The sequence below is a fragment of the Anomaloglossus baeobatrachus genome, chromosome 2, assembly GCF_048569485.1.
Source record: "Anomaloglossus baeobatrachus isolate aAnoBae1 chromosome 2, aAnoBae1.hap1, whole genome shotgun sequence".
Lineage (NCBI taxonomy): Eukaryota > Metazoa > Chordata > Amphibia > Anura > Aromobatidae > Anomaloglossus > Anomaloglossus baeobatrachus.
Window position 1 is genome coordinate 159,354,555 of NC_134354.1, and position 22,073 is coordinate 159,376,627.

General features: G+C 43.2%; 1 protein-coding gene across 2 annotated transcripts in view; it reads right to left on the reverse strand.

Annotated features, from left to right (window-relative positions):
* The window catches only part of ASMTL (acetylserotonin O-methyltransferase like), a 140,313-nt gene that overhangs the window by 22,936 nt on the left and 95,304 nt on the right, over positions 1 to 22,073 (reverse strand). For both annotated transcript variants that reach the window (XM_075335461.1, XM_075335460.1), the window contains 5 exons: positions 19,040 to 19,104; positions 18,787 to 18,851; positions 11,832 to 11,940; positions 9,315 to 9,723; positions 4,563 to 4,725 (listed from right to left, as the gene is read on the reverse strand). In XM_075335461.1, the coding sequence (XP_075191576.1) occupies positions 4,563 to 4,725; positions 9,315 to 9,723; positions 11,832 to 11,940; positions 18,787 to 18,851; positions 19,040 to 19,104 (811 nt within the window). The remainder of the gene's footprint in view (positions 1 to 4,562; positions 4,726 to 9,314; positions 9,724 to 11,831; positions 11,941 to 18,786; positions 18,852 to 19,039; positions 19,105 to 22,073) is intronic.

Genomic DNA, 22,073 nt, shown 5'->3' on the forward strand with positions numbered 1-22,073 from the left:
ATGGGCACATTACTATATTAGATGTGCAAAGGATGTGAGGGGATTGTGCTGTCACAGATCAGAGAAGCAGGATCACTGCTCTGTACTACCAATGATTGGTATACAGAGCAGTGATATCATCTGTGCAGCACCATCACCTCACATCCACCGCACATATAATGTAGTAATGTGCCCATCTTTGCTGGAGTGATGATGTCAGCGTTGAGCAGAATTCTGACAGCCAATGAGTATGCAGGGGGCGGGGCTGGACAGTGAAGGCAGGCGGTGCCAGCTCTGACTGTGAGGTTCACCAGTCAGGCATGTCATGTTTGGTTGAGCTGCATGTAAATAAACTGTCTGCAGAGAATAAAGGGATAATTCAAGAGGAACAAAAGTTAGAAAACAAAAAAAAAGTAATGTAGGGGTGACTTATGACAATACAGCACAGATTAGTGTACAAAAATTTTGAAGTTTATGTCGGACAACTCCTTTAAATTATTTATTGTTTTTCTGCGCCTATATTTGAATTAAAAGTACTAATGTGAACAGAGCCCAATGTGTATGGCCACCTTTAATATGGTGTGAAAACAAAGTAATGGCATACAATGGGATATAGATTTCAAGGGAACCTGTGGCGCAATACATGCAGTCCGATCTGTGGAAATCCTGGCATAAAGAAGGAAAGGTTGAGCAGAATGAGATGTTTTTTGTTTTTATCTTAAAAGTTTAACTGCTTGCCCTGGGCAAATTTCCATTTTTTGCTCCCCTTCGCCGCAACTTTTTTATTTTTCCTTAAATCCTGCCATATGAGGGCTTATTTTTTGCAGGACGAGCTGTACTTTTAAATGAAATCATAAGTGTTACCATAATGGAAAATGGCAGAAAAAAACCCCCTCTAAGTGCAGAAAAATTGCAAAAAAAAAAAAAGTGATTGCACGATTGAGTATTTTATTTAGTGTTCACTATATGATAAAACTGATGTGTTGATATGATGTCTTAGATTGGTATGAGTTCGTAGACACCAAACATGTATAGGTGTACTTTTATATAAGGGGTTAAAAAAATTCTGAAATGTCAAAAAAATGTGGCGCACTTTTTGCGCCATTTTCCGCTACCTGTAGCGTTCTTATTTTTTGGGATCTGGGACTTAGTGATGGCTTATTTTTTGCATCTCGAGCTGATGTTTTTAATTGTACCATTATTGTGCAGATGCTACGTTTTGGTTGCCTGTTATTGCATATTGCGCAAAATTTGTGACAACCAAAAGACATAATTTAGGTGTTTGGAATTTTTTTGCCTTGCCGCTACACCATTTACCGATCAGGTCTACTGATTTTATATTTTGATAGATCGGGTATTTCCGAATGCGGCAATACCAAATATATGTATTTTTTTTTATTTTCTTAACAGTTTAATGTTTAATGGGGCAAATGGGGGGGGGTGATTTTAACTTTTAGGTTTTTTTAAAACCTTTTTTTTTTTCACTTTACCAGTCCCTAAGGATCAGAAGTCTGATTGCTGATTTATTTCAGTTGATCACAAGTGCACAGCTCTGATCAACAGAAATGCTGCTCTCCTGTTAAAAGCAACTACTCTGCCGGCTGTAACATGAACTACATCATGATAGCGAGCGACAAGAGTAATAACATGGCCCATTGCTACCAGTGCAACCATTGGCTCCCGTGATTGCGTCATGGGGCCTCCGATGGCAGCAGGAAAAGGCAATTTTCCCGCCATGACCATTTAAATCGTGCTGTCGGTGTTAATTGGTGCGGGTGGATCGCGGCTCTGCCAGCGCCTGTTAGCCGCACATGTCTGCTGTTCAAATTATTAGACATGTGCAGGGATTGCCACCGGCTCATCTCAGCAGCCGGCGGCGATCACCCCTTCATGATTGAGGACGTACTGGTAAATCCTCGGTTGTGAAGGGGTTAAATATAACTTGTAATTCAATTCCTTCATTGAATTTATTTATTTTTGTGTTGATGAGTCCAGTGGGCGGCCTTACTAGTGTGTGACAGCCATATCTACATGCATGGTCGTACAGGGAAGACTGTCAATCACTAGTAGGATTGCCCACTGTACCTCTATCCATATCCATTCCTATCAGGAATGTCAATGAGTAAATTACAAGTTAGGCTAGGTTCACACACTGCGTTTGACACTGCGTTTTTGTGCGTTTTTTGCGGCAAAAACCGCACAAACACACCCGCATCAAAAAAAACGCGTCAAAAAAACGAGCGTGTTTTGCCGCGATTTGGTGCGTTTTTTGCTGCATTTTTGCTCACTGCGTCTTTATGCGTTTTTTATCAGTGAACAAAAAAAAAGGTCTGATGTCATTTCCTTCTTCAATATGTTCTTCATTCTCCAATAGTGTATGCAGGAGAGCAGATAGCTGCAGAACTACAAGGCTCAGCATGCTCCATCCAGGACTGTATGCTGGAAGGAGAGTCAGGGGGAGCAGACCTACAAGGCTCAGCATCCTCTATCCAATAGTGTATGCAGGAGAGCAGACAGCAGCTGTCGAACTACAAGGCTCAGCATCCTCCATCCAATAGTGTATGCAAGAAAGCAGACAGCAGCTGTCGAACTACAAGGCTCAGCATCCTCCTTCCAGGACTGTATGCAGGATTTCTTTGCCCCCCCAAACAAAAAAATGACATGGGCTTCGTCATATTTTTGTATGCTAGCGGGGTACAGCAGGCAGGTATGGGCTGCCCCCAACCCCCAGCTGCCTATTTGTACCCGGCTGGGAACCAAAAATATAGAGAAGCCCTTTTTTTTTTTTTTAATTATTTCATGAATTTCATGAAATAATTAAAAAAAAAAAATGACGTGAGCTTCGCCTAATTTTTGTGTCCAGCCGGGTACAACTAGGCAGCTGGTGATTGGAATCCACAGTGCAGGGTGCCCATGCTTTCTGGGCACCCCCGCTGCGAATTGCAGTCCGCAGCCACCCCAGAAAATGGCGCTTTCATAGAAGCGCCATGTTCTGACGCTGTATCCAACTCTTCCAGCTGCCATGATGCCGGGTGGCTCACTGGGTAATAATGGGGTTAGGGCTAGCTGTATATTATCAGCTGGCCCTAAGCCCGAAATTCATGCTGTCACACCAATATTAGGCATGGCCACCATGAATTTCTAGTAAAGATAAAAAAAACCACAACACACAGAATTTTTTTTTTTTATTAGAAATAAAACACAACACAATGAGTGACTCCATCTTTATTGAAATAAAGAACCCCCCTCCGCAGTAATCCTGGGTCAAGGGGTCCCGCGCCGTCCAATCTGGATCCAATATCATCTGATCGGTTTGCTGGAAGGCAAAGCAATCAGATGATGTGTCAGGTTCAAGTGCCTGAAGCACATCACACATCAGCTGATTGCATAAATGCTGTTTATACAATCAGATGATGCATCGGTGCAAAAAAAAAAAAAAAATAATACTCACTTATGTGCTTATTACCGGCAGCTCCTGGAGCGGAGTTTGATCCCGTCCGATCGCTGCAGGAGCTGCCGGTAATCAGGGATGAAGTCTCGTGACGGCATCCGCTGACAGGTTAAGCCGTCCGGGCGCTGGCGTCAGCCCGAGACGTACGATCAGCTGATGCGTCAGGTGACTGCATCAGGTGATCCATCGCCAGGTCCTGCATCCTGCAGGCATACGTACCCGGGGAGACTGCACACACCCGGAGCGGCGGTACCGGGAGGAGGAGCTGGGAGCAGGCATGGCACCGGGACCCTGCAGACAGGTGAGTATGACATTTTTTTTTCTACTGTTCACTTTTGATTTCGCAGCTGCCTCCACCTCCCGCCCAGACATGACGCCGCACGGCAGCTGACATGCACAGGACTGGAGGTGGAAGCGGCGGTGAGGATTCACGCTTCTGTGTTTACTGACAGAAGGAATCCTCTTCCTGTACATGGTCACTTTACTACCCACCTCCTGCGTTTATAGCTGCGCTTTTGGTCTTAGAAACGCACCAAAACGCACCTATTTGCGTTTCTCATTGCGTCTTTCAACATCCCATTGCACTCAATGGATGAAAAGCGCAGTGAAAAACGCGGGAATAATTGACATGCTGCGTTTTTGTGGCACCACAAAAACGCAGCTGAAAAAAAAACGCTGTGTGCAGACAGCAAAAGTGAAAACTCAGACTTTGCTGGGGAAGCAAAGTCATGCAGTTTTCTGAGCAAAAACGCACCCGAAAACTGCGCAAAAACGCCGCGAAAAATTCAGTGTGTGAACTTACCCTTATATTGAAACAGTTGCCACAAAAAAGGTATATGAATGTGATCAGTTCCTCCTGCTGTGTAATACACAGCCTGCAGATCAGATACTATTTTTATATGACAGTTTCCCTTTAACATCATTGCCTTGTATGTTAGCAAACAACCATCAAAAATTAAAGTCTGAACTCAGCCGAAGGGTGAAACTAGTATGAAGTTTAGCAATATTCGTTTCCCTTATGAAAACCAATTGTGGCTAGGATTGCTACCATATCCTGATAGATTTCTCGCTCTCATTTTAAGGTCTTCAAGACTACAACATTACATAGAAATAAATTACCACTAAGATTCACCTTGATGAGTTTTCTCCAGCAGGCCAAGGGCAACACAAGCATCAAGAAGCCTTTCAGTTCCATGTACGGAAGCATTAATCTTATCTGCAATTTCCATGGCCTTCAGCGCACCTTTATCTTTCAACTTATCAAAGACCTTCAGCTTAGATGCAGCAAACAATGTCTGTAAACAGAAGACAAGTAGTGGAAATCAGAGCGCTCGACATTTATCTCCGCTCCGCACCTGCACAAGGTTTAGGTTGCTGATTAGGTGTTAAAAATACATTTTGCTACAGGATACAATATATATCCACATGAAAGATAAGGTGAAGAACCACAAGATTTTTTTAATTGTAAAAATATGATTTTATTTTTTCAAAAATTTTAAAAATAGATATATATACAAAAGGGGTAGCAAATACACAATAGTAAAAACAAAAGGAAGGTATCAGGAACAGGGCAAGATAAAGATGCTATTATAATGGATATATAGAGTAGTGCATAGGAGCAGGATACAGCCTACAGTGGCAAATGAACAGGGTATATAAATGTAAAAACACATAAGATGGATTGTAATATGAAATGCAGGACATGCCATAGATAACTGAGCACTACAGGAATAAAAAACCCACAGTCTCCGACGTACGTTTCGCTTTAGGCTTTCTCAAGGACTCCTTAAGAAAGTCTTAAGCGAAATGTACGTTGGCGTCTGAGGGACTTACTAGTCTATGGTATGTCGTGCATTTGATTTTGCAATCTATGTCATAAGTTATGATCTTATGTGACATGTCTAATTGGTTTTCATACTACATTTTACTCTTCTGAACGACATTATATATTATACTAGCTGTAGTACCCGGGCGTTGCTCGGGATAGTAACGGTCTCTTTCCTCCCCGTCTGTGTGTCTCTCTCTCTCTCTCTCTTTCCCTGTCTTTCTGTCTCTGTTGGCCCCTGTCTCTGAGTGTCTGTCTCTCTCCCTGTGTCTGTCTGCCTTTGTCACTTTGACTGTCTCTCTCTCTCTGTCTGTTTCTGTATCTCTGGCTTTTTCCCTGTCTGCCTCTTACTCTGTCTCTCTCGGTTTCTCTACTGACATCTTATTACCTCACACATAAGATTGTTATACTAGGATTGTCTTTCGTTCCTATTGCAACCACTCACAGCTGCTATTAACCTATAGCTTGTAGCTCCATTGACTTCAATGGAGGCAGGTTTGTTGGAGAGTAACTGCAAAGCACGGGGTTAAATGTTCCTGTCAAAACATAGTCTATGACGTTCCCAGAGTCACATGGAGTGTCTGTGCAAAATTTCGTGATTGTGAATGTGACTGTGCGGATTCCTTTAGCGGACATACATACACACATATAATCTAATATACCGTATAAATATTAGTGTAACACTACATATATGATGCCCTATTTTTGACACTGTCTGGGCGATTAATTCCTTTGATGCTTATTAATCTATGCTATGTGCAGCATTTGAGATTACAATCTATCTTGTATGTTATTTTTATATGGCATGTTCAATTGGTATTGTATGCTGTATCCTGCTCTTATGCACGACTATATAGATTCTGATTTACCTCTCTAGTAGTCTTGGGCAGACTCGCAGATAACCAAGACCGGCAGACCTAAAAGGATTAAAAAAAAAAAAAAAAAAAAAAAAAGGTTCCGGCCTGGAAGAGATTTTGGTTATCTGGCTGAATGCCGGTCCCCACATAAGTCTATGGGGACCAAAATCCGGCGAATAAAAATAGTGGTGGAGGGGACAGGAGCAAGCAGGCTGTACTTACAGAGGCTCCGGAACGTCTGTAACTGCTCCTGGGCTTCTCATTTACCTTCATGCTTATGCACTGCTTGCCCCGCTCACTGGAATCTGATAGGGTGGGGGTGCATCTGACTGCAACCAGAGTGACACTTCCAATCACAGACCCTGTCTAAATAAATTGATGTAGGGTCCCCCCATATTATGATACCCAGCACAGATAAAATATACGGCTACAGGCTGCAGCCCCCAGCCACGTTTATCGTGGCTGAATATCAAAATGAGAGGAACCGCATGCGGCTTTTTTTTTTTATATTATTTAAATAAATAATTAAATAAACCTATGTGTGGTTTCCCCCCCCAAATTTTGATACCCAGCCATGATAAAGCCTGACAGCTGGTATTCTCAAGCTGGGAAGACACATGCTTACTGGGCACCCCACAGCCTAAAAATAGCAGCCTGCAGCCTCCCAAGACTGTCACATCCACTAGCTGCGACAATCCCAGAACTTTACCAGACTCTTCTAGATTGCCCTGGTGTGGTGGCAAATGGCGTATAAGGGGTTAATCACAGCTCACGGCTGCTACTAAGCCATAGATTAGTGAAAAGGAGGGTCTATGAGACCCCCACATTACTAATCTGTGAGTGAAAGTAAAACAGAAAAAAATTCAAATGCTCCCAAATTCAAATGCACCCTCTCTTCTAAGCCCCACAATGTGCCTAAACCACATTTAGCATCCACATGTCTGGCATTGTTGGCGAGGAGGGCCCACTTAAATATACAGGGTGCAGGTTTACAGAAGCACGAGCTGGGCACAATGTACAGGCACTATAATGTACTCAGCACAACAAGGACTTGTTTGCAATTTTAAATTCTGCAACATTCACTGTGCTTGACACCATGGGTGTTTTCCGGAGACTAAATAGACTACACTAATAGATGAATTCCCAGAGGAGTGTAATTTCCAAAAATTGGTAATTTGAGGGGGTATTCCTTCTGTTACGGCACTTAGGGGCTCTGCAAATGGAGTCCGCAAAGTATTTTTGGAAAATCTGTGCTCCAAAAATCAAATGGCACTCCTTACCTTCCAAGTCCTACGGTGAGGCAAAACAGTACTGTACAGTCACATATTGGATATTGCTACTTTCAGGAGAAATTGTGTAACACATTATGGAGCCTTTTGTACCTATTCCCATAATGAATAACATGTTAGCGGTAAAAATGTAATTATTTTTAGTTCAACATCCTGTAGTATAAACGTTTGTGACACACCTGTAGCGTCAATATGCTCACTGCACCCCTGGATGAGTTCATTGAGGGGTGCAGTTTGTAAAATGGGGTATTTGTGGGGGTTTCTCCTGTTTTGGCACCTCAGGGGCTCTGCCACTGTGACATGGCACCCGCAAACCATTCCAACTAAATCTGTAGTCCAATATGGCGCTCCCTTCTTCACTTTGTACTATGCCTCAAAAGTAGTTTTTGACCACGTATGGGGTACTGGCGCACTTCAGTGAAATTACACAACAAATTGTATGGCTCATTATCTCCTTTTACCGTAGTGAATTTAAAAAAAGTGGCATTAATGCACCATTTTTGTGGTTAAAAATTTATTTTTTCATTTTCACAGCTCAGTGTTATAAAATTCTGTGAAGCCCCCGGGGGTTCAAGGTGCTCACCAACCATTAGATAAATTCCTTGAGGGGTCTAGTTGAAAAAATAGGGTCACTTGTGGTGGAACTTCACAGTATAGCTATCCGCTAATGATTCCAGCTAATTTTGCCTTCAAAAAGTCAAATGGCGCTCCTTCCATTCCAAGCCCTGCCATGCGCACAAACAATTGATTTCCACCACATATGTGGTATCTGCATACTCAGGAAAAATTACACAATACATTTTATGGTCCATGTATCCTTGTGAAAATACAAAAATTGAGGCTAAAGTAACAATTTTGTGTAAAGAAGTAAAATTTTCATTTTCCCCTAAAGGGTTAATAAACTTCTTGGATGTGGTTTTGAGCAGTGTGAGGGGTGCAGTTTTTAGAATGATGTTACTTTTGGATATTTTCTGTCCCTTAGGCCTCTCAAAGTCGCTTCAAATTTGATGTGGTCCCTATAAAAACGGTTTTGTAAATTTTGTTGGAAAAATGTATTGCTGATGGACTTTGAACCCTTCTGACTTCCTAACATATATTTTTTAATGTTTCAGAAAGTAGACATGTGGGAAATATTATTCAGTAACTATTTTGTGCCACATATCTCTTGTATTTATTAGGCATGAAATTTAACGATTTGAAAATTGTGAAAATTGTCACCAAATTTCCAATATTTTCACAAATAAACGCAAAAAATATTGTCCTAGTTTTACAACTATCATGAAGTACAATATGTCACGACAAAACGACGTCAGAATCACCGGGATCTGATGAAGCGTTCCAGAGTTATAACCTGTCAAAGTGCAAAAATTGGTCTGGACATGAAGGTTAAAAATAGCTCGGGTATAAAGGGATTGAAAAAAAAATAATTTTTACCTCAAGAATATATTTGTGATCCTGTGCTATGATGTCTGTATCATTTTTTTTTACTTGCGTCCCTTCCCAGGAGCTGTGGTATGATCAGACCATGTTCCTGTATGGTCAGACATGGCCATTACACAGTACATAGCAGGGACACATATAAAATTATCTCTGCACCATTGGACCCTTATGATCATATCGTGGGGGCCGACGGACAGGCAATCGCACTATTTTAATACGGATGTCAGTGACTTACAGCTGCATTTAGGTGGTTAAACACCAACTATCAGTCACAACTGTTGCAGGAAGATCTCGGCTTTGTTTCATAGCCGCCATTCATGGGGTATGATGTAAGTTCAGGTCCTGAGCTAAATACATATGGTCTTAATATATGATATACCAGAAGGTCAATCAAAGCTCTAATTCAGTGATTGTTAAACGGAGCCTTTCCAGCTGCCATGAAACTAACTTCTAGCATAGAAAAATCACATTACCTTAGATGCTTTGAAGCCATCAATTAGATCCGTGAGTTTTGACAGTTTCTGAGCACAATGTTTCGGTCTTTCTTTAATCCCATTGTGAAGCCCTGCTTTACAGGGAATGGAGGATCCCGGACTGTTCGCTTTACACACCCGATCTTGTTCACCTTTTTTTGATTCGCAGGTCTTGTTGGTAAAGGAGCAATCTTTCTCGACATCACTGAGGTTCTCAAAACTCTCAACATATGGAATGGAATCGTGCTTCACTCTGTGTACGGCGTGTTTGTGCGGTGGGTAGTAGAGCTCAGCCAGTTTCTTGCAAAAGTGATTCAAGGGAAATCCAACTACATTTAGGAAGTCCCCGTGCACGCTCTCTACCAGCATTCCTCCAAGAGACTGAATGCCGTAGCCACCAGCTTTGTCCCTGCATTAGGAAAAGTACAATATTGTAACATTCCTGCTCATATATTTTAGTTTTTGGACATTTTCATTTATTTAGTTGAGCAAAATGATTTGTGTGGCTCTCATCTAGATGCCAGACCTGCCCTCCATGGGGTTCAGAACAGGGTACACTTCCCTTCTGGGGTCGGCATGCTGGGCTCCTCTGGGCCCTGGGTTCACTAGGCTCTGCCCAGTGACTGTCCTGGTGTGATTGCCACGGAGGTCTGGACTGGAGGCCAGATCAGCATGAATCGTTTATCAACTCTGTTCATTATGGATCCTTTTTAATCCTTTGACCTCTAAGGGCTTGTCCACACGCAGCATTTTTCTGTGTTGAAAAACTGCAGCGTTTTAGATTAGCAGCATAATAGATGAGATTCTTAAAATCTCGCTCAGTGTTTTTTTTTCCTTGTGCTTTTAGAGCTGGCAGTGTATTTGCATGCATTTTAATTCTTTTAAAGTTTTTACTGCATTTTTTTACCCATTCATTTAAATGCATAAAAAAATTCACTAACGTACAAACTATATAGGAAAAAAATGCTGCTGCAAAGCACCGTGTGAACATACTCTATCGGTTAGCATGCTTCTTTTAAGTGTCACAAAAGTCTTATTTTGGGAAACATGAAAACCAACTGTTGCCAAATGTTACAACCATCAATTGCACTGTAGACATAAAAAAGGAATAAAACTGATGATAATATCCATTTTTCAAAAGGCGATGTATAAAAATCAGTGAGAATATGAATCATGACATTAAAAACAATTAAGAGAAATATTCCCACTCACGACAGCTAATTTGTGTACTGAAGAGTATGGGAGAATATCACTTTGTGAAGAGCGCCACCACCTGCCCGCCAGCATTCAAGCTTAGTGGGATCTTAAGACCTATTAAACTTAAGCCTGCTTTATACGCTGCAATGTATCTTACAATGTGTCGGCGGGGTCACGTCGTAAGTGATGCACATCCGGCATCGTAAGGTACATTGCAGTGTGTGACAGGTACGTGCGATTGCGATTAAAACGTTAAAACGTTGATTGCATACACATCATACCTGTCTCTAGAATTGCACATTAGATTGTTCATCGTACCCGTGGTAGCACACATTGCAGTGTGTGACACCCCGGGAACGATGAACAGATCTTACCTACGTCCTGCGGCTCACAGCCCACAATGCGGGAGGAGGGAGGTGGGCAGGATGTTTACGTCAGGCTCAGCTCCACCCCTCCGCTTCTATTGGCCGGCTGCCACGTGATGTCTTTGTGACGCCGAATGTCCCTCCCACTCCAGGAAGTGGATGTTCGCCGCCCACATCGAGATCGTATGGACGGGTAAGTACGTGTGATGGGGGGTTACTCGTATGTGCGGCAGATCAACAAATTGAACGTGCTGCACATACGATGGGGGCGTTGCAAATCGCATACGAAATCGTATGCGAAATTGCAACGTGTAAAGCAGGCTTTAGGATGCATGGGCCATGGTGAGCCTGCTGTAGATCGCTAGCCATTCCATTTTTCTGATATCCCTACAGGAGTAGGGATTTAATAGAGAATATTCTTGAGGAAGCTTGAGAAGAAATATTACATACCCTGCCATTACAGCATTCTGCTTATAAACTACATCGCCCCTCGAGGTGGTGTCATAACATTCAGACGCTTCCCCTGGTGGTGCATGCAGGCTACAGAAACATTTTAGACATATGAGATATATACACTGTATATAATAAGATCTATTACAAAATCAAAATTGACAAATTTGGTGTTGAGCAGCTGACATTCAACTTAAGGTAATGAGGTCTTCCTTGCTGACAGAAGGCACAAGCATGAATGTATTATGCAGAAATGATTAGCTGCAGTGGTAAAATGGCCTGTACTCCCCATCGCTCTTGGGAATTAGACCGGGAGGAGCACCAAAGCACCCTCACTTGAGTACGTTTTTTATTTCTGATAACATTTTCTGTAGCTAGAATAAGCAATGTAGCAGGGCCACCAAGCGAACCCTGGTAGTACAAGTGTGATCCCTAGCCTTATATATGGTTTATTTCACAATAATACATGCGTTTAAGGGACCAACTTGTACAGAGTCAGACTTACATTGGTTCTCCGCTGTCAATATATTCCCGCAGGAGGTCCTCTGACAGGACTGCAAACTTAACTTTTGTTTCCTCGTAAAAATCAATAATATCAGTTTCCAAATGGTTATCTGAAACAAATATGAGAACATTACATGTCTCGGCAATACAAGAGTCCTATATAAATATATACAGTAATACAACATAAACCTTTATTAGGCGTTCCTATATATCTGCAAAAAAGGGTTATGCCCACCTTATTTAATCATCTATCCAACATAATAGCAAGCAACTTGCTGATCGCTATAATGCGAACTGCTTGGACCCACAAAGATTACGTCACGGTGCTGTTGATCTCTAGTGCACCTGATGCATTGACACCTGAGGTCTGGACAGTGCAAGAGGACCAAAGATACCATCATGAGCGGTGGGGGCTAAGAAATGCGAAGAGGACCAGATGGGTGGTGATGAGTAGCAGAGGGGGCAAAGAGGCAAGTGTAACAATCATTTTCACTTTCACATATTACGTTTTTTATGCTTTGGGGCCGGGGGAAACCTCAGAGCACAGTACAGGACATAAAATTTGAAAAGACAACTTGTCTGCAAATAGAATCTCCCTTCAAAAACTGCGAGAACAGGCAAAAATCGAATTTTGGCTCATCCACCCATCAAGCCTTGTGGCCTATACAAGCGTGGCGCAAGTGCTCCTGCGGTCATAGCAAGAGCAAAGGACACGAGGGTGGCGCAACCACAAAACCATGAGATGATGTCACAGTGTCTTCACATTTTTCAAGAAAAAAAAGTTTAGGTACCAACTGGTGGTAGCCAGTTGTAAAATGATTAATTGCTCTCAGGGAGAGAAAAAAAAATATAATCTTGTATTAAAAAGGTATCAGAACTACAAGATTATAATTTTGTTTCTCTCACAGAGTCTTCACAAAGATGGCGCTGGGAGATAAGTGCAATGCGCAGGCGCCAACTCCATCTTAGTGAAGAGATTTAGTAAATCTCGGATATACTGTAATCAGCCTAAATAACAGAGAGGGGGAGGAAGGACAGACAGGGGCGCGAACAACTAGCAAACCTGAACCACCTATTAGAGATTCTGCAGCACCTATCATCAAGTAACAGTGCATTTCACAACCTTTACTTGCCTAGATTTCAGAAAGTATACATCCGATCTCACAACTAAAGGTATGTTTAGAATCAGCATGATAGCACCAGTATAGCACTGGCTTTAGTTTATATATGAAAATCCTGGTGGTTAGTCCTCTTTAATTGCAATACATAAGTAGCAAATTATTACTCATGCAATCATAGGATTGCATGTTCACGTCCCCTTGGAAGACGAATAAATATTGCAAAAAAAAAAAGTTTTACTTTTTAGAAATAAAAAAATATTTCTTAGGCTCCTTTCACATTGCATTTTTCATAGCCTAAAAGTTAATCTAAAGGGGGCTTTACACGCTGCGACATCGCTAATGCGGAGTCGTTGGGGTCACGGAATTTGTGACGCACATCCGGCTGCATTAGCGATGTTGCTGCGTGTGACACCGATGAGCGATTTTGCATTGTTGCAAAAACGTGCAAAATCGCTCATCGGTGACATGGGGGTCCATTCTTGATTATCGTTACTGCAGCAGTAACGATGTAGTTCGTCGCTCCTGCGGCAGCACACATCGCTATGTGTGACGCCGCAGGAACGAGGAACCTCTCCTTACCTGCGTCCCGGCCGCTATGAGGAAGGGAGGAGGTGGGCGGGATGTTCCGGCCACTCCTCTCCGCCCCTCCGCTTCTATTGGGCGGCCGCTCAGTGACGTCGCTGTGACGCCGCACGGACCGCCCCCTTAGAAAGGAGGCGGTTCGCCGGTCACAGCGACGTCGCCGGACAGGTAAGTATGTGTGACGGGTCTGCGCGATGTTGTGCGGCACGGGCAGCGATATGCCCGTGTCGCACAACAGATGGGGGCGGGTACCCACGCTAGCGATATCGGGACCGATATCGCAGCGTGTAAAGTAGCCTTAAGTTACGTAATTTGTTATAAAGTACCACAAAACAGGGCCGATAACAAAAACAACTTGTCCCTCTAAAAATAAGCCCTCATCCAGGTGTAGCAAAATAATAAAATTGTATGGTTTCTGGAATATGCCAATAAAAAAAAATGAGAAACAAAATGTTTTGTCCTAAAAGCTCAAAACGGACCAGTCCAATAGGAGTTAAAAAGTGAGAACGGAAAAACCAGCAGCTGTAAAGTTTGGCACTAATCTACATATAATAAGACCCAGCCGCTCGGGCACACGAGGCCAATCTTGTTAATATGTCATCTACCTTGTGATCAGTGGGACCAATTAAAAATACGGACCAATTAGTAAAAATATACCGGGAACGCAAGAAGAGATTAATGACCGCACGGTCTGAAACTATTGTTAATTAAAAGTCTTCTATGTTCTAAAATGGTTTCTTAATAGCCGTCACAGTTTAATCAGACCAGAATTAACATTGTAATTGATCAATCTGTGCCTGGGGACCAGTACATGGGTATTATGTGATCAGCATACAAAAAGTTAATTATTCTATTATAGAGGGAAAAACTGTAAATGGATATCAAAGTTGCCACACATATGGCTTATGCACGGCTTAGAGAAGTTAGACAATGTGCTATGTGCTGATGGCTTTCAACATCTCTCATAGACTTTTATTGAATTGTGACCTCTGGCACGCGCCAAGAAAGACTGAAGCATCCTGCAGGTCAGAAATAACCAAGGCCTACCGAAATGGTGGAGATAGAAGGTGAAGCCTAGCATGATGCTTTAAATACAGAGAATTGTTGTCATTGCTAATCACAATAAGGCCTCTTTCACACGTCCATGCAAAACACACACATTTTCATTGACGTGTTGAAGGTGCATATGGCCATCCGTGTGCCATGATTTTGGCACACGTGTGATCTCCGTGTGCCATCTGGGACACAGAAGCAAGTGGCAACAGCACCGAAAACAGCAGTGCTGGAGACAGGCGAGTATAGAAAATCATTTTATTTCAAAGACACATGTTTTCTCCGATATGTGTCACACTGATGTCACACGGATTATATCAGCGTGTGGTCTGTGTGACATCAGTGCTGCCGGTCAAAAATGGACTGGTCTCCGTGCGGCACACAGACATGCGTGTGCGCCATAAGGACACACATCCGTGAGAAAACACAGAGGTGTGCACAGACCCATTGATTTTAATGGGTCTGCATATGTCTGTCTCCGATACGTATGAAAACAGACGTCATACGCACCGGAATCACGGACGTGTAAAGGGGGCCAAAGAAACTAGGAGTGTTGCACGTTTGGAAAGATTAACCATGACCATGAATATTACAACCCAGCAATGCATCAACTAATTTCTATACTTAACCTCTCCCCCCAAAAAAAAGCGAACGCCTCTATAAAAGCAGACGTTTTGGCAGTTTGCTGGTCTGAATCATGCAGGCATCTGTTAACACAATGTCAAGGAGAGAAGACATCAGCAATGATCTTACAATCAAATTGGTTCTTTCCCATCAATCTGGAGGGGGGGGGGGGAGGCTTGTGGCAAACTGCATCTCGCAGCCCAGCTCTGACGTCTCTAATATGTCAGAGTCACACGATACGGTCTTGTCACTTATGCCAACATGTAATGTTCTGCACACCCTGGGCAGCTTGGCATAGTTTTCCACAGACACCCCATATCTACACGGGCACAGGGAGGCATGGGGAGGGAGATCCACGCAACTTCCACAGTGGCACCACACTCACTCACAACCATGACAGGCTGGGAGCCTTTCACTAGCCAAATGAACAGGTAGTCTGACACCTGTTTCTCGTTAGATATACGCCTGGTCCGTTAACAGGATTATATTGGGCCAGAAACCAGCCCCGGTAGAATGTAATATTAAACCGGGAACACGCACATGTGAATTCATGGATCGAGATAAAAGAGCAACCCTGGATTAAATTATAAATTGAATAGCCTTAAGGGCACACTAGGCAAAAACAATATTTACACGATGGATATACAGAGGCGATAGGCAGAATTACAAATACAGGTAAGTTACAAGCCGATATACGTCAGTTACCAGATTCCTTGGATAAAAGGCCTTGGTTGCTGGCAGCCACATGGGACATGGTATAGTGCCAGGGGGTTTCCGGTTGCTTCCAGCACGTTACACGACGTGACCTCTCCACAGAAGAACAACCAAGAGATATGATGGATACCTTTATCACCTTGGTCAGCCACTCCCTTTCTCACCTTCTGGATGTTCATACTCTCTCCCCTAGGTCTGATGGCTGAAAACTCACAAAACCTATGTGTCAGAACCTCTCACCGGAAGCTTACAGAGAGGTGGTTCTGGTGCCATTGGATCCGGCTGGCCCCTGTTGCTCTTGGAGACCAAACATGGCTTTCCTACATGGCTTTTGCTAGCCGTTCTACGTACCTCCCCACCCCAGGATCCTAGGAGTAATCGGGACCCAGGTGCTTGTATGAGCTGTCCCCACGTTCCTGGAAATATACTTGGTATAAGCCTGTGTCTGTGAAGCTTGGGCTCCCAGCAGCGGTTCTCCTGCTAGAAAACCTTTGTCTCATTAACTGCTGCAAGAGGTGTGACTTTTCTTTTGAGGCTGTGCAGCTGGACCCCCTGTTGACCCAGATGTCCTGTTCCAGTTTCCTAATTAACTTTATCACCTTACCATTTGGTAGTAGTTGGAGGCATCCTATTTCTACCCTGAATAGAATGACTTATAGGTGCACATCAAGATGTAGAAACAGCTATGACTTAGAGATGATTGGCATATCATAACTACCATACTCTTCACAAGGCTATTTCCAAACAATATGGAGTCCATCATTTTACAGTAAAAAACGTTATTCACAAATTCAAGGTTGCTGTCTTGAACGTTTTCCAAGAAGCGGGCATCCCAACAAATTCACCCCATGGTCAGTCCGTGTAAGGGGTGAAAGATGGTGTTTTTATTGTATTTTATTTCAAATAAAGGATTTTTCGGTGCGTTTACTACTTTTCACTTAAAGACTAGTAATAGAGGGTCTCATACATGCCAATGTGACGCCCCTGAAGCGTCAGGTGCCACAGGGTAATGCATTCAGTAACAGATGCAGTGCTAACCCCGGGTTCCTGGAAGACCAGTGCCGGTAAATAACATAAAAACGCACACATTCATGCCCTTTTTCCCCAGACTGGGTAAGAAGCTAGAGAGGAACCTGATGGATGGCCACCTATGAGTTGGGACTCATCCAATCCACTAGTCAGAAACTTGGGATGAGGAGGAGCTAGTCAGTGCAGTGAACAGAATACAGACATCGTGACAGAAAGTAAAAAGTCAGATAATCGGTCAGAAGTCGACGCTCAGACTGGGAGTGTAAAGTGATTTGTTGGGCTAAAGGCGTACGGTTGCCAGGGAGAGTATGGTGTGAATACTCACGGAGGGGGGGGGGGTGTCACTGGAGATGGTGGCGGGGGTGCCGGTACTCACACAGGCTGAACGGGTGACAGGGGGAAAAGTGCAGCACACAGCATGTGACCGCTGTGAGCTGCACAAACATGGCACCGATCTCCTCCCTCTGCTGTGATCTGGACAGCCCAGGTGGCGTGTCCAGGTCACAGCAGGGAGATCTCCTGTAATAAGTCTAGGGGTCGGAGCCCGACTATCAGAGTGAATGCACAGAGGGCTGCCATAAAGGAGGTGAGTAACTGTCGTTACACACAGCAAATCCATGATGGCAGCCCCCAGGGCTTCAGTAAAACTAAAATTAAATAAAAACTAAACAGCAAATTTAATATTAAAAATACTTGATTTCATAATCACTATTAAAAATAAAAAAACACGACACCCTACCTTTAAATGTTTGGCTACGCCATGATACACTGAGCATCTATACCTCATTTAACAGTCAATCTGGGCTGACTGAGTCCATTTAATACCTACCTTCCAGATCCCCTGCTGTTTTCAATACACAGCTTCGATGGACCCCACTGGTCTCTGTATCTCCAAAGAATAGAGGGACCACAGAAGTGCAGCACTGAGGAGTCTCACAATTGGTTGTCAATCCCTTTGTTATTTTAAATCTTTTTAGGCTAGTTTCACACTTGCGTTGAACGGCATCCATTGCATTGCGTTGTGTGACGATACAACGGATGCATTGCATATAATGGCACAACGGATGCAACAGATCGTACAAAACAACGGAAAGCTTTTTTTTTTTCTCTTCTTTACAGTTTTATTGGCAGCAGACTATTGTGAATGATCAGCTGATCACCCGGCGGCCAGGTGCTCAGCTGCGCGCTCTCACATGCCAACGGCCGGGCGATCAGCTCAGCGCTCTCACATGCCGGCGGCCGGGCGCTCAGCTGAGAGCTCTCACATGCCGGCGGACGAGCGCTCAGCTGAACGTTCGGCCACCGAGAAACAAAATAAAGTTTCTGTGATTTAAAAAAAAAAAAAGGAGCATGCGCAGTGAAAAATAAAAGGTTTCCGCCGCTCAAAAAAAACGTTACACGCTGCGTTCCATCCGCCCAACGCAGCGTCAAAATAACGACGCTGCGTCGTCCAGCGGATGCAACGCCGACACTTGCGTTACAGTGCGTCGTCCATACAAGTCTATGGAGAATAGCGCAGTGCGTTAACGGACTGCGCTATTCTCCATAGTGACGGACTGCGCTGAACGCAAGTGTGAAAGTACCCTTAAGAACAAAATGTTATGGCATCCCCTTTAAGTATGAAAGTGTATGACATATTATAAATGTAATACAGCTAATTTGTCCTAGACCTTTATAACAATTTTTCCTATAATTGAACAGACTGGTTGTGTACGCTGTGTCACAATTATAAGTATGCTCAGAACAGGATACAATACTGACACATTTTGCCTATAAACATACAAAACTGCTTAAAGGCTTATACAGAAACTGTGCAGAAAACCCAAAATATACCTTTTTGGCTTCGGCAATGCACAATTACAACTCCTGTGAAGACACTATGTTCTTTACCACTCAGCCTGTAAGGAATTGGAGAGAGAATTGTTACTGTTACCTTTGCTTCATCACTGAGGAATCAGACAATAGATTTACACAGGGCGGGTTAAGCGTTTGCATATTTGTTGTTGGCATGACATGTGAGCGATTGTCATGTATTTTATTGCAAAATGCAAAGTTAAATCAGCTATTTACTGGAAAAGTCTCCAACCTTGATAGCATATTGTAAGCGTCTTGTTTGTCAAATGGCTTTTCAAGGATTGTGTCTTCAAGAGTCTGGAAAAAAAAAAAAAGAGCACAAAGCCATTATAAGATGCAGAACACAGAATGGCATTGAGCTTTAGAATAATGGGGATGGTTGTGATGTAATCCAATTATAACACTAATACAATCGGTGCGCCAAGAGACGTGGGGATGAAGGCACAATACAAAACACCGCCACACTCTGCAATAAGCGCAGCCGGGAATTAAGGCGTGAATTCACTTGTTGTACGACAACATAACCAACGTAGCCACTGCATAAAAGCCTGTTTAATCTTGTGTACGACACTGTTTTGTGATCCCTTTCCATACACTGCAGAAGACCGTCAACCCTGCTGAGAAGTGCAGAAGGGAAGGCCCGAAAACCAGCGTGCGGGATCGGTGTTCTGGGTCTACAAAATGACAACTCCAGCAGCGAGAGAAATACATATGGCTTCAAAAACGTAATCCACATTTTTTTTTCTGGTTGAAAAAGAGACAAAAACAGTATATAACTCATTAAGCTGGTGAGAAACGTCTTGAGACCTCCCATTGAGATTAGCTGATAATACCCTATAGACTAAAAAGTTGTCTCGCATACAGCTCACAGAAATTTAAAGGGAATCGGTCACCAGGTTTTTGCCACCTAATCTGAGAGCAGAATAACATCGGGGTAGAGATCCTCATTCCAGCAGTGTGTCACTTACTGGGTTACTTAGTGTAGTTTTGATAAAATCCCTTTTTAAAAGGGAACCTGTCACCAGATTTTGTCCTTCTAAATTAAAACTAGCACCTTACAGCGCCTGTGCTGCAATCTATAAAAAGTGCATGTTACCCCTTGACCACCCCTATAGATCCCAAAAATATCTTTATAAAATCTCTCGCCCTGTATGTAAATTGTCTAGGCTGATGGGCGTCCTAAACTGCAACTCCTGACCCTCCTACTTTCGCCCTCCCATTCTGATTGACGTGGATGATGCCTCGGACGCCTTCCACATAGACGAGCAAAATCTACGTATTCCCAGCTCGTGCAGGTGCACGTCACTCTGTCCCGTTGTGGGCAGAACCGAAAACATAGGTGTGCCTGCGCGAACCGGCAAGTTCTTTGCGCAGGTGCGAGATTTTGCCCTGCGATGTGGATGAAATGGGTGACATCATCCACATTACCGAGCAAAATCTCGAACCTGGGCAGAGAACTTTCCGGTTCGCGCAGGCACACCTATGTTTTCGGCTCTGCCCACAAGACAGAGTGAAGTGCACCTGCGCGAGCTGGGAACATGGACATTTTGCCTATGTGGATGGCATCCAAGGCATCATCCATGTCAATCAGCACAGGAGTAGGGCGAAAGGAGGGACAAAAGGCGCAGACTAGGATGCCCATTAGACCAGACAATTTACATACAGGTCGGGATATTTTATAAAGATATTTTTGGGGTCTACAGGGATTGTCAGGGGGTAACATGCACCTTTTATAGATTGCAGCACAGGCGCTGTAAGGTGCTAGTTTTACTTTAGAAGGACAAAATCTGGTGACAGGTGGGGAGGGGTAACGTGCACCTTTCTAGAATTCAGCACATGATCTGCTTAACTCCTTAACGACTGCGGGCAGTAAACTTATGTCCTAGCTATCATAGTGTTGCTGCGGGCTACCGGCGAGGATCCGCGAACATATCAGCTGATTTGTACAGCTGACATGTGTGCCTTGCAGGCACACGTCAGCTGATGTGTATAGCTGACATGTGGAAACGCTATCCATCCGTACCTGTTAACCCATTAATGGCTATCGCGCTAAAGCTTTACTCTCCAGCCACCACCGGAAGTCACGTGACGTGATCAAGAGGATCCGATGGTTGGCATAGTAGCACAGGGTCATATGATAACTCTTGTAGCTCACATGACGCAGGTCCAGTAACAAGCAAATACTGCAGGTTACAGGAGATGAGCATTTCTCCCAATCTGAGCGGTGCTGCTTTGACCGGAAGAAAAGAATGAGCGATCAAACTGCGGATCATTATAGCCCCCTAGGGGGACTAGTAAAGTAAAAAAAAAAAAAGTTTTGAAAAATTAATAAAACCTAAAAAGTTCAAATTACCTTTTGCCCAATTGAAAATTAAAGGGTTAAATAAAAAAAAAAACAAAACACAACACTTGGTATCTGCATATTCAGAAATGTCCGATCAAAATATAAAATCAATTAATCTGCTGGATACACAGCGTAGCGGCAAAGAAATTCCAAAAGCCAAAATTACGTTTTTTGGTCACTGCAAATTTTGCGCAAAATGCAATAGCAGGCGATCAAAACATAGCATTTGCACAAAAATGATACCTTTAAAACTGTCAGTGACAGCTTATTTTTTGCGTCTCGAACTGAGAAACAGATCCCGAAAAATGAGAACGCTACGGGATGCAGAAAATAGCGCAAAATGTGCGTCACTTTTTTGGACAAACTTCTGATTTTTTTTTCTAACCCTTTAGATCAAAGTAAACTTATTCATGTTTGGTGTCTACAAACTTGCACAAACCTGCATCACACGGACACATCAGTTTTACCATATAGTGAACACAGTGAATAAAATATCTCAAAAACAATCGTGCAATCGCACTTTTTTTTGCAATTTTTCCGCATTTGAAATTTTTTTGCTGTTTTCCAGTACACTATATGGTAAAACTCATAGTTTGATTTAAAAGTACAACTCATTCCACAAAAAACGAGCCCTCATGTGCAAGATTGACTGAAAAATAAAAAAGTTACGGCTCTTGGAAGAAGGGGAGCGAAAAAAATAAAAAAAACGGAGAACAGAAAATCAGCCAAAGGTGAAGGGGTTAAGGTGTTAGTTTTAAGGTCCAGTCACACTAAGCAACTTACCAGCGATCCCAACAACGATAGGGATCGCTGGTAAGTTGCTAGGAGGTTGCTGGTGAGATGTCACACTGCGACGCTCCAGCGATCCCACCAGCAACCTGACCTGGCAGGGATCGCTGGAGCGTGGCTACACGAGTTGCTG